General features: G+C 52.4%; 1 protein-coding gene across 9 annotated transcripts in view; it reads left to right on the top strand.

Moving 5' to 3' along the window:
* Positions 1-13102, top strand: part of kmt2cb (lysine (K)-specific methyltransferase 2Cb) — a 78877-nt gene that overhangs the window by 60400 nt on the left and 5375 nt on the right. For 5 of the 9 annotated variants that reach the window (XM_076295338.1, XM_076295344.1, XM_076295341.1 and 2 more), the window contains 16 exons: positions 7-1637; positions 2067-2181; positions 2263-2347; positions 2443-2506; positions 2645-2880; positions 3195-4856; positions 5750-5956; positions 6750-6911; positions 7322-7460; positions 7814-7961; positions 8170-8351; positions 8578-8708; positions 9297-9639; positions 10527-10666; positions 11226-11327; positions 11656-12886. In XM_076295338.1, the coding sequence (XP_076151453.1) occupies positions 7-1637; positions 2067-2181; positions 2263-2347; positions 2443-2506; positions 2645-2880; positions 3195-4856; positions 5750-5956; positions 6750-6911; positions 7322-7460; positions 7814-7961; positions 8170-8351; positions 8578-8708; positions 9297-9639; positions 10527-10666; positions 11226-11327; positions 11656-12886 (6578 nt within the window). The remainder of the gene's footprint in view (positions 1-6; positions 1638-2066; positions 2182-2262; positions 2348-2442; positions 2507-2644; positions 2881-3194; positions 4857-5749; positions 5957-6749; positions 6912-7321; positions 7461-7813; positions 7962-8169; positions 8352-8577; positions 8709-9296; positions 9640-10526; positions 10667-11225; positions 11328-11655; positions 12887-13102) is intronic. The other 4 variants (XM_076295339.1, XM_076295346.1, XM_076295340.1 and 1 more) reach the window with 3 other exon arrangements.

Below are 13102 nucleotides of genomic sequence, written 5' to 3' on the forward strand. Positions count from 1 at the left end.
CAACAGATTTGGGTTTCCTAGTGGACAAGGGCCACATGGGCCTCTCAGACCTCCACACCCAATGCAGGATGCCATGATGGATGCTCACCCGCAGATGAGGAGGTCCATCTCCGTCGAACTTGGGAAGTCATTTGGTGGCCCTCCCATGGGGCCCCAGCACTTCCCACCTCGGGGAATGCCAGTCCAGCAGCACAACATCATGGGTCAGCCTTTCATTGAGCTAAGACACAGAGCCCCAGAAAGCAGGTTTCGGCTCCCGTTTGGGCCCGCCGGCATGCAGGGCGGCTCCATGGACCCCCACGCCCAACAGCACAGGTTACCAGGGTTCAATGTCAGGCAGCAGATGGGATTCCCACCTAATCAAGGTCCCAGACCCATGGAAGGAACCATGATGAATCAGCACCAAGGATCTGCTCCTCAGATGCAGATGTCCTCCAGCATGGACAACCTGAACCAGTCACTTTGCTTGCCAGGGACTGGCGGTCTTCAGCAGCCACCCCTTATGAGATCCATGAGTCAACCAGCCTCAAGTGAATCGTCCAACATTGCTCCAGTAAATCTTTTCCCTGTGGCTCCCACTGAGCATGCAGATGAAATTTCGATGCCCAGCACTGAAGGAGAGAAGCTGGATGCTGACGAGTCAGCCGTGAAAGACTTGGAGGATGTTGAGGTCAAAGATTTAGTTGACGCAGATCTGGAAAACCTCAATCTAGATGCGGAAGATGGTAAAGACTTGGATCTGGAAACAAATGATTTGCACCTTGATGATTTCCTGACATCTGGAAAATTTGACATCATAGCTTACACTGAAACTGACTTGGACCTTGATGTCAAGAAGGACATGTTCAATGAGGATCTAGACCTCAGTGATCCTATAGAGGACCACAATGAGACCTCTGATCCACAGAAGGCACTTTCAGAGAAAAGGAATACTGGTTCTGGCAGTGCCTCAACAAAAGGACAGTCAGACAATATACCAGAGGCACCTATAGGTAACATTAAACAGGAAGCTTGTTCCAGTCAGGGCTTGAAAGAGGAGCCTGACATTAAGTTAGAACCCAACACTAGTTTGTCTCAACCTCAGGGCTTGACTGCCTCTGGGGATATCAAGGGCTCAGACCTTTCTCAACCAACAGCATCTCAGCTCTCCCAGTCAGTGAGTGTCCCTGACTCCACACCTGTGCTGTCCAGTCTACTGGTCAAGGAGAAGCCAGGTGAGATGTCTCTCAAACAAGTGGATGCCGCTTCTGCTGTTCAGAACAACCCAGAATTGTCCACCTCGAACAATCTCAATCAAAGCAACTACCCACAGCAAGACTTGAATCCCACCCTGGCTTTGGAACAGACCATGGGTTCTACCCACGGAGAGACCACAATGGGAAACTCAAGCCAGATCCAAGGGCAGGCTGCAGGCCAGGCTTTTGGGTCGGATCAGTTGGGAGCCCAGGATGCGATGCTTGCTGAGGATCCACAAGCAGGCACCAGCCTGCTCGGCCAGAACAGGCCCCTGTTGCTGGAGGAACAGCCCCTCTTGCTCCAGGACTTGCTTGACCAGGAGAGACAGGAACAACAGCAGCAGAGACAGATGCAGGCCATGATAAGACAACGCTCGAGTGACTCGTTCTTTCCAAACATAGGCAAGTCCTGTTGCAGATACTCTCAGTATTTTCTCTCCACTAACAATGGGCCTCATGCAGCAATATTCTCAAGTTTTCTCTTAAATTTCTCCTAAGCGAGCTCTTGCCCTGGTGTGCTAAATGATGAATCCCACTTGATCATAAAATGACTCGAGCTAGGTAGCACTGACTTTTTGTTTGTTTGTTTGTTTGTTTTTTGTATCAACCGTACTCGGTGACCTCGAGAAACAGAGATCGCAGAGTTCTTTTAAGAGAAAAGCGACAATAAGACAACTTCGGTGAATCCCAAAAATGAATGGGTGCTAGCTAAATTGAAACAAAGTCAAAGATAAACAATAAGAAAAAATCTGTATAGTTTCTTGCACGAGGTCCAATGTGTCACTATTCATATATAAAGCCTATTTTTTTTTAATTCACTGTCTTCTGCAGATTTTGATGCAATCACAGACCCTATTATGAAAGCTAAAATGGTCGCACTGAAAGGTATTAACAAAGTCATGGTTCAGAACAACATGGGGATGACGCCCATGACTGTCATGAACAGGTAAGGAGTGGAGTACATGGAATCTTTTTTAGCATCAGGGTGCTGAATCCATCGACCAATCATAATAAATTTTTCTTGTAGGCTTCCACAAGCTGTTCAGCAAGGACAGGGCCCTCCGTGGCCTGAAGGTGCTCCAGTGGCTCCTCAGGTTCCTGTACAAGTTCAGGTACAGTATGGGCAACATGGCTAACAGATGTCAGCAAAGACTGGTCTATACCAGCTCCAATCTAATACTCCTCATGTTTCTTTTTCATGATTTAGGATGCCAAACAGGCACCACATATGGGTAGGCCCAATCTCCCTACTGTTGCACCAGGATTTTCAAGTAAGTTGTTGTCACATTTCTGGAGAAAGTTTTCACTGTGCCAAACCGACACAAGTTAGAAGGTGTTTCTTCATCTTCCAAATCAGATACTATGCACTCACGTTAGAGCTCACTAATCCTCCCCTTTCTTCCCGTCAGACGACGCGCAGCAGAAGGCTCAGTACGAGGAGTGGCTGAGGGAGACCCAGCAGCTGCTACAGATGCAGCAGAAGTTTCTGGAGGAGCAGATCGGGGCCCACCGCAAGTCCAAGAAGGCCCTCTCGGCCAAGCAGAGGACCGCCAAGAAGGCCGGCCGCGAGTTCCCAGAGGAGGACGCTGAGCAGCTGAAGCATGTGACCGAGCAGCAGGGTGTGGTGCAGAAGCAGTTAGAGCAGGTAATGCAAGGACAACAAATCACTCGCATTAAAAGGTTTTGAGAGCAATAAAATATTAAGTGTATAAGTGTATAGTACTACTGATACATTTAGAACTGCTCACACTTTAACATCCAGACAAGGCCTTTCATTTTGACAGTTTTGGTCCTCTGTAGTTCTCTGATAGTGGACATCTCCTGTAGTCCCATTAATCTGCTCTACTTCTATCATGAAATAGTGCATTAAGTGCATTTGCTGTATGTCTCTGACATTTAAGTGTGCCTGCTTGCTTTTATGCTTTTGACATGTGGTCCCCTGTGTCTCTTCCAAAATAGATCCGCAAGCAACAGAAGGAGCATGCGGAACTGATTGAAGAGTACAGAGTGAAACAGCAGCAGCAGCCGCAGTGCAACATGCAGCCACCACTGATGCCCGGCATGCCAGGTATGCACGGCCCCCCTGCCGTTATGCCCGTCCGTCCACCCATGAGCCAGCCAATGATCGGCCCATTGCCCCAGATGCCCCAGATGCCAGTCCACCCAGGTCAGCCTGGCCCAGCTCGCCCACCCAACATGCCACCAGGCTGGCGCCCTGGCGGCCCCATGCCAATGCCGGGCCCTATGCCTGGCCCTATGCCCATGGGAGGCCCTAGGATGCCACCCATGATGCCAGTCCAGGGCCCCATGCCGCAGCCCCCCCAGGTCATGCCAGCCGCGGCCCCTGCCCCTCAGGCGGGTGGCGAATCCCCTCACGTGAACTTCGACGACACCAACCCGTTCAGCGAGGGCTTCCAGGAGCGCGAGCGCAAAGAGCGTCTCCGCGAGCAGCAGGAGCGGCAGCGCGTGCAGCTGATGAAGGAGGTGGAGCGCCAGCGAGCGCTCAAGCAGCGCATGGAGATGGAGATGCAGCAGCAGCAGCAGGCCCTCATGAGTCCAGAGGGCCTCCTCAAGCCCCAGATGGCCCCCATGCCCATGTTCAACCAGGAAATGCCCCACGACTTCCTGCAAGCCCCGAAGCCTCCACAGCCCCAGCACCCTGGCCAGATGTTCCCCCAGCAGCAAGGCCATGCGCCTGGGCTCAGCGGGGAACCTCCAGGTGCCTTCATGGGCAACGGGCCATTCCCTCAAGACATGGGACCCGGATTTTGGCCAGACAATCCTGGTATGGAGGCGGGCAACTTTGCTCCAGGTCAGCCTAGACCACCCAGATTTGGTGGGCCCAACATGATGCCTCACAACGCGGGCAAACCCCATCCCTTTGGGCCAGATTCCTCTTTGCCTCTTCCACCAAACTTCCCGGGCTCAGGCCCATCGCTGATCCAACTCTACTCTAACATCATCCCCGAGGAGAAGGGCAAGAAGAAGAGGAACCGCAAGAAGAAGAAGGACGACGACTCTGGCTCTCTCAACGCTCCGTCCACGCCGCACTCCGACCTCACCGCTCCTCTCACGCCCTGCGTCTCGGACACGTCCTCCACCCCGACGCGGCTCTCACTGCACCATGGAGAGCAGGACCTGTGCGAGTCGTCTCAGCCCGGCTCTTCGACGCCCGGCTCAGCCACCAGCCAGCCTCCCTCCGAGCTGGAGAGGCAGCTCTCTGGAGGTAGCTGCGGAGGCGGGGGCTCCTTCCCGCTCCTAGAAGGCCACTCCAGCATGCCGTCTGGTCAGCTGGATCGGATCCTCAGCAACATCAAGCTGGAGCAGGTGGAGGGCGCCAGCGAGTGCCACGGGCCCAGAGCTCACGACATGGAGCACATGGGCATGGTGAAGATGGAGGCGGAGAAAGAGGGCACCTCACCCCACGCGGCTGGCCTGAGTCCAGCGCACAGCTCCAAGGGCGAGATGAGCAACGAGCTCCTCAAGCACCTGCTCAAGCACAAGCGGACGCCGCCGGCTGCATTCCCGCACCAGAGGTCAGAGGACAGCCTGCGCTCCGAGGAGGACGGCTGCATCGACAGCAAGAACTTCCTCAGGCAGAACTCCCTGGACAGCAACGGGGTGAGTAGAGAGCGCTCAGCTCAGCTCAGCTCAGCTCAATTAATATATAGGGCGCCAGTAACAATCAACATTGTTTGAAAGGGTTTTATGGAGTCCAAGGCCTGACCCTCAGAAGAGCGTGTATATAGGTGGCTACTGAGTGTCCAAGCAGAACTCCACAAGCAGCCACAGGAGGAGAATCAAATGGGATGCAAATAGGTTAACTGGACAATATTTAAGAAATGATTTATCATTTAATTTCTGTATAGTTTCTATGCTCCATTAAGTTCCCTGAGTGGATGGAGGTAGAAGGTGATTTGAACAAGAGGCCTACAGAAACTGGCGCTCTGGGAAGGGAGAGAGACGTGTGACATATGAGCGGGAACAGGACAAACTATGACATAGTGGCAGGAGGTGGGAGTGGAACTGAAAAAAAAACAAACATCCTACACAGACCTCTACCGTAAACTTTCCAAAGGGAAAGTGCGTAGTAGGAATGATGTATTTACTTCCATTACATAGACTCCTCGATAAAGTGATTGTTTAAGTTACATTTTTAGTGGAAATTTGGTTCTAGACCAGCTAGAGAGCATCCCATTTTAAGCCGAAGAAGCTCTGGCTGGTGATGGCTCCTTAGAGGCATAGGCAGATAGGTCAAACACTGAATGGCTCGGTGACGGTGACATTTACAAAGACGACTTGCCTGGATGCCATTTTTGGCACCTTTCCTCCTGTCCTTTGAAAAGCCATTTCATGTCCCATTTCAGCATGAAAAGACAGCTCTCTCCACCCTGCGACCCATCCCTCAGAGACACCTCTGAGAGCGCCAGGCCCCTTCGGTGTGAGTGGCCTGGGGCTCCGTGTGTCTGCACATCTCACTTGCGCTCTAACCTCTCTCCTCCACTCCTCTCCAGACGGTCTCGGACAGCCAGATGTCTGGGCAGCCGGAATTTGGCGGCTCCTCGCTAGCCGGCGAGCAGACCAAGCGGAAACAGCGGAACAAGAGAGGGCCCAAAGGTGCGGAGCGCCCGCTGCCACGCTCCAAGAAAAGGAGGAAGGAGGAAGAGGAGAGGAAGGCCGCCGCTGCTGCCTCTGACCCTGCCGTGACCCACCTGAAACAGGTAAGGAGAGGACCGCACTGCCCGACACTGCACTCAACTTAAACAACGGGGTGTGTTAACAGTGTGTCTCATCATTAGCATGGCCAAGTAATTGCCACCCTGTATGACAGACAATAGATAGATATTGTAACTTAGATGTCATAGTAAATCAGCAACAATCTCTAAGAATCCTATGGTGCACCATTGACTCACAGTAGTACTTTTATTATGAATTATTAGCCATTTTAATTATGGGTAATTAAGGCACCCAGCACCCCTTCAGTGCCCAACGTCTGTATGAGATCCACATCATGAGTTTCACCAGTTTGCCAGTGCAGTGCTGCTTTGTTCGGGGGGGAAAAAAACAATTTGTGTGATGCTATAAGATGGCAACATGAATCTGAGTGTGGCCGTATCCATCAGCAAAGCACAATATTTTTTTAAGCCATGTAGCTGTGTTTTTTTAACCGTGTCCACTTTCTGTGAATTTGCGGTCATCAATCTGCCTACTTCACGATCACTAATCCAGTTTTGATGGCTTTGTCTTCTGTCAAAACTAAGCTGCGCTTATCCTGCTAAGTAATCTCTTCTGTCACTTTTTTAATTACAAAATAATCTGGCAAAGTGAAGATAATTGGTTTTATGGGGCTTAACATGTGGTTGGATTAAAAATTCAATTTAAATTTAATAATAAAAATCCCATACAGAGAAGTTGTCAGGGGTGGCGTGTGTCCACAGCGATGCTTAAGAACTCCATATACACTAGTCTGTCTTTCTCTCTGCTCTAAACACAAATCATCTCTGCATTCCACAGCTCTCTCTGTTGCCCCTGATGGAGCCCTTGATTGGGGTGAACTATGCCCACTTCATGCCCTACGGTGGCAGGCAGCTGGACGGGGAGAACCGCCTGTCCGGCTCCTTTGGCAGCGCAACTCTGGACGGCGTGTCCGACTACTACTCCCAGCTCATCTACAAGGTGAGAGAAGCTTCCCATGTCTTATGTAAATGTTTCTACTTTTTAACGTTATTCCTGGTTAATATTACTTTTGGGTGTTTCAAGATACTCAAGAGAAGGCCCACCTAAGAACTAATTATTAAGTAATTATGACGTGAATCTTTTTTTTTTTTCATTGAACATTTTGGTCTACTGAATCTAAATTTGGTAAGCCTCTCAACAAACTCTCAAAAAACTAAATGTCAAAGAATATAGTCATCCACTTCACACCCGTAGTCATTTAGTCCATGACGTCAGCAGCTGGAGAGAGGTAGGCACTAGGCAGGTCCACTGCTGTGGAAGTGAGGTGGGGGCGAGGGCTGGAGAGCTGCCTGGCTGCCGCGTCTCTCCAGGACATGACTCACAAGCCTGGAGTTGCTTTGTCTCCGCAGCAGAACAACCTGAGCAACCCGCCCACTCCGCCAGCCTCGCTGCCCCCAACGCCGCCTCCGGTGGCGCGGCAGAAGATCCTCAACGGCTTCGCCACCACCGAGGAGCTGGCCAGCAAGGCCGTCATGGCAGGCCACGACGGTAAGGGCCAAGGGCCTGGACGAGATCTAGAGCCACAGCTAAATTAACATGGAGACTGCCTAAGTCTTGTGCTTTATTATTGTTCTCATGTATTAATATTTATTGATTTATTTGATTTATACTGATTTCATTAAATGGAATAATGTAATAGACTGAAAGACATTTATAGTGACCTTGTTCAATGTAAGCATTAAAGTTAGGTTATGCATAAATTGTCAGAAGATTTATTGTTAATGTTAAGCCACAAATATTGATTCAGATACACATAAGTGAATAAAACCAAATGGCTGGTTGGTTAGTGGTGAGGGGTAAGCAACCAATGGATGAATGTCCTCTGTTGTTCCCTGTGACAGTGACTAAAGGCCTGCTGCCCAGGTCCATGCACGTCCAGCTCAAGGCTGAAGAGGAGCTGCTGGCCAGGGCGCTGTCCCAGGGGCCGAAGACTGTGGACGTGCCGGCCTCTCTCCCCACTCCTCCGCACAACAACCAGGAGGAGCTCAGGTGAGCCCAGGGCCCTGTAGCTAGTCTGAGGGGGCGTTGTTTGGCATTGTGAGGCATGTCGTTATTATTTTTCTAGCCCCCCAAATGACCTCTTTCTGTCTACCTTGTGGTTTTATAATTTCTGATTCACTCTATTGCTCAACCCCCCCCCCCCCCTTCTCTCTCTCTCTCTCCCTCCCTCTCTCTCCATCCTGGCGCGTGGCCCCAGCAGAGGCCAGGAGCACTGTGAGGACCGAGACTCGCCAGACAGCTTTGTCCCCTCCTCGTCCCCTGAGAGTGTGGTGGGCATGGAGGTCAGCCGCTACCCTGACCTCTCCCTGGTCAAGCAGGAGCGCCCCTCCCCTGCCCAGTCACCGGTCATCCCCCTGCTGCCCAGCTGCAGTGGCAAAGGTACAGCCAGGACCATACACACACACACACACATACACATCCACACACACATAAACCTCTATAATTGTAAAGACCTGTGGTTACATTTTTGCCTGTCTGTGGTGGAAGCCAGTATACACAACAGTAACCATCTGACTGTGTGAAGACTATGGAAATGCATGTGTAATGTCATTATACTGACCCAAGTGCTGTCTCTCTCCCCATGTTGGTTGTCGCTCTTGGCCAGAAGCAGGACTGCTGAACATCAAAAAGGAGCAGCCCTCCATGTTCTACGGACCACCCTTTGGGGCTCCACACAACGGCAGCAACGCGGGGCTCGTTTCCATAGCAATCACCCTCAAACCAGCTGCTGCCGAGGTGAGTTTGTCATCGCCGCTGTAGTGCTGTAGTGTTGGGGATGAAGAGACAGATGCCTGAAGACAGTTGCCTAGGTTGTAAGTGTGAGAGGGTAATCGGAGCTATGCTAGAGGTCATTTGAAACATCTTAATTGATATTTACCTTTTAAAGGAGCTATTCATTTGATATCAGATCAAAGAAAATACATGAAATATGTGGGAAAGTTTGAGCTTTGCATCTCTAATGATATAGCCTGGAAAATCCACGAACAATTTAATGGCCCAACTCGAGGGGTGGCAGCAAGCATGCATTTAAAAATCTTTGCAGGCAATTGACCATGTTTACTCTGAATGATTTCGAACTTCAACGCAATCGGATAACACTATGACCAATGTGTACTGTCCTCCAACGTTGCAGCGCCGTCTTCATCAGTTTAGCTGGTTCCCAGGAATGTGGGATAAAAGTAACGTGCATCATTGCTCATTGCCAGAGTGTCTTGCAGAGACAATTCCATTGTGCTCTCTCTCTAGAACTCTGGATTTCCAGGGTACTAATGATATGTAATAGCAATACATGACGTGTATGTTGAATGCCCTGCTGTATTTTAGAACATCACAGGGGTGGTGGCAGCCATCGCCGACCTGCTCCGTGTGAAGATCCCCAGCAGCTATGAGGTGAGCAGCGCCCCAGACCGGCCCTTCCACGGCGCCCCCGGTGGCCTCAGGGCGTCTCTGCAGGGCCCAGAGCTCCGGCACTCCTTCATGCTCCACGGCGCTCCAGGCGGCTTCGGAGGTCCTGAAGGGGGAGCAATGCGCTTCATCAGGCCACCGCCACAGCAGAGGGCCCTACACATGCAGCAGCAGCAGCAGCACCACCACCACCACCACCAGCAGCAGCAGCACCAGCAGCACCACCAGCAGCAACAGCAGCCTCACTGCCCCTCTGACAGAGGTGAGGAAAGCACAAGGACACACCAGCATCCCCAGGGTTGTAAAGTGCACTCCAGCGGAAACTCACTAGACAGTAAAAAGACATGTTCCGCTCGGAGTTCAAAGCCTAATGTTCATAGCTTAGTTTACATGACCACTTACTGGTGCCACGAGAGAGGTAAATAAAAAATATCTCAGATGTACAAAGTCTGTCCGATACTGAGACAAACCCAATAAGAAGATTTTCATTTTGAGTGATTGCAGAGGGGCCGTCACATTATCTTTCCTGAGCGGGTTTTGATGATTTCTCGGCTCTAGGATGATGCTCACTAAGACAGGACAGTAATGAGGATGGGGTGCCTTGTCATCGTCTGTGTGTTGCTAATCAGGCCCCCTGGCCCAGCTGGGCACGCTATTGATTTTTATCACCGATACAATCCTTTGAAACTCACAAGATAGACTAATGATTCTGACCCGTGCCCTTGTTTTTACAAACCACCATTTATCACTGTCCGATACGGCTGTGCCCTAATTAACACCATCAGCTCGGGCGATTCTCAGTTGCTTTCTCCCTTTCAATGAGCAATTTTCTGAAGTCGTGTATTATAAACAAAAGAATACTTTTCTTTCTGTTGTCACAGTTCAAAGTTTTTACATAGATCTCCGTTTCTTGAGGTCACAGAGTACTGTCGGTACGTAAAAAAAACCTGAAAACAATCGGCTTTACCTAGCTCGACTTTCTACAACCAGGCAGCTAGAGCACTACCCTCTGTGGAACTCGCTGGATTTCTGCTTTAAATGTTAAATGAATGGTAATGTAAATGTAATGTGCACTAGTTGGTTTTATGATCTCAAAGGCTGAGCGCAGCAGAGAGATAACCTGTTGAGTGCTACCCCGTTGTGTTCCAGGTGCCACCGTGTCCAGAGAGCAGTTTCTGAAAGGTCAGGCCAGCCCTGGCTCCAAGCCTCAGTGGTGCCGCCACTGCAAGGTGGTGGTTCTGGGAACTGGAGTCCGCAAGTCTCCCAAAGACGCCAAACCCACGCAGCAGGTAGTACCACTTCAGAAAGCTACCACTACTGATTTTATAGTCTTCTTTTGACTTTTTTTTTTTTAGGCGTGTCTCTAATAGTGAGGGCCTGCTGATCAAAGATGTTCTGTAGAAGTATTGATTCTTTTGAGCTGTTGCTCTGGGGAACAGACACAAACAGACCGACTCTGAGAACAGTGTCAAATACATCCATGCTTGTTGGTGAAAAACCCCTGAGGGGTAGGCACCCTCAGTGCAATTAAGGGGCTACATGATCGGCACTGTGGGGTTAAGGATGGCCTGTGTATATGTAAAGGACCTCGACTTTAAAAAAAAAAAAAAAAAAACTCCCTAACAGTTAATCCCAGCACATTGCTCAGTCCGTTTGAAGTCTTCTCCCAAAGTGCTGCGAGCATCGATAAAGGATTATGTGCTTGAAGTAGCCTTTGATATTTCCCCACGCAGCCCCTGCCTTTTATAGATGCATTTTGGCTGAAGGATGGTGTAGCATGTCAATGACCGCTCTCTTACTGAGACTGACTGTGCTGTCCTCTCTCTCCTCCTCTCCGTCCCTCCTCAGGACCTTCAGTCCGGTGCGGAGGGTGACGTGGTCTTCTGCAGCCACAGCTGCCTCATCCTCCACTCCGCCTCATCACCGGCCAAAGCTCCCGTGGACACCAAGGTCAGTGACCATGCGGCTGTCCGTGAGGTGCATGGTGGTGTTGTCATTGTGTGTGTGTGTGTGTGTGTGTGTGTGTGTGTGTGTGTGTGATACATGTTGCAGTGTTTTTCCACTACAAGGGTCTTCATTAGGCTGAGTTGTACGAGTTGTGGATGTCTGTGGAGATCTAAAGTCTACAGGCTCTCTCTCTCTCTCTCTCTCTCTCTCTCTCTCTCTCTCTCTCTCTCTCTCCCTCTCTCTCCCTCTCTCTCTCTCTCTCTCCCTCTCTCTCTCTCTCTTTCTTTCTCTCTCTCTCCCTCTCTCTCTCCCTCTCTCCTCTGTCTCACAGGAGTCGGTGGAGCTGCTTCCTGCCAGCGAGCCCAAGGAGAGTCCCTCCAGAGCCCAGCACCCGTACAGCAACAACATGTCCTCCCTGGACGTGCACTGTCTGGCCCAGCTGCAGCCCAAGCCCTCGCCGCCCCTCCCTACGTCCCCACTGCCCGACCCGCCCAGCCCGGAAAAGCCGCTGAAGGCCGAGCCCGAGCGCCCGGAGATCAAACCGCCCGAGACCCTGAGGGTGACGGTCAAGCTGAAGTCCCGCAGCGGTGGCGGCTCCGAGCAGCTGAACCACCACGGCAAGCGGCACAAGGCCCAGCGCTGGCAGCGGTGGAGCGTGCGTCTGCAGCTGTCGGTGAAGAAGGAAGGACACGCCGGAGCTAGCGGTGCGCAGCTCCTGGACGACGAGGTGGAGGTGGACCGTCTGCTGGCCAAACTGGCGATGCCGCTGCGCCCCAGCCCAGCGCTCCGCGACCGCCGGCGCTGCTGCTTCTGCCACCAGGAGGGTGACGGGATGACGGACGGTCCGGCGCGGCTCCTCAACCTGGACCTGGACACCTGGGTGCACCTGAACTGCGCGCTGTGGTCCACCGAGGTGTATGAGACGCAGGCGGGCGCGCTCATCAACGTGGAGCTGGCACTGCGGCGCGGCACGGCCGTCCTGTGCGTGTGCTGCCAGCGCTCGGGCGCCACCACCGGCTGCCACCGCCTGCGCTGCCTCAACATCTACCACTTCACCTGCGCCCTGCAGGCCGGCTGCACCTTCTTCAAGGACAAGACCATGCTGTGCCACGCGCACCGGCCCCGCGGACAGGGCAACGGCAGCGCCAACGGCTTCGGAGGGCCAGCGGCCGCCCCCGCCGCGGTGGCCGGCTCGGCCCTGCTGGAGCACCAGCTGCGCTGCTTCTCGGTGTTCCGCCGCGTCTACGTGCAGCGCGACGAGGTGCGGCAGCTGGCCGGCACCGTGCAGAGGCCCGAGCGCGGTCACACCTTCCGCGTGGGCAGCCTGGTCTTCCACGCCATGGGCCACCTGCTGCCCGCCCAGATGGCCGCCTTCCACTCGGACGCCGCCATCTTCCCCGTGGGCTACGAGGCCAGCCGCCTCTACTGGAGCATGCGCCACGCCAACCGCCGCTGCCGCTACCTGTGCTCGGTGGAGGAGCGCGGCGCCTGGCCCGAGTTCACCATCCGCGTGCAGGAGCCCGGCTACGAGGAGCTGGTGCTCACCGACAGCAGCCCCAAAGGTATGTGCCACCGTCACAGGTAACCCACAGAGCCGACATGCCACACACCACAGCTTCAGCTTACTTCCAGACCTCTCATAATGCCCCCTAGCTGTTCCTCCGTGTGGTGCCCGTGTGCAGCACAGCTTTAAGTCCACCCACTGGACTAGCGTTATACTAGATCATGTTCAGTAGGAAGGAATGATGAATGCCTGGTTCTCGACTCCATGGTAACAT

Source organism: Alosa pseudoharengus, unplaced genomic scaffold (genome assembly GCF_046254945.1).
Source record: "Alosa pseudoharengus isolate Yale_2024_CS ecotype anadromous, Long Island Sound unplaced genomic scaffold, YU_APseudo_1.1 YU_APseudo_1.1_scf_2, whole genome shotgun sequence".
In the NCBI taxonomy this organism is placed as follows: Eukaryota; Metazoa; Chordata; class Actinopteri; order Clupeiformes; family Clupeidae; genus Alosa; species Alosa pseudoharengus.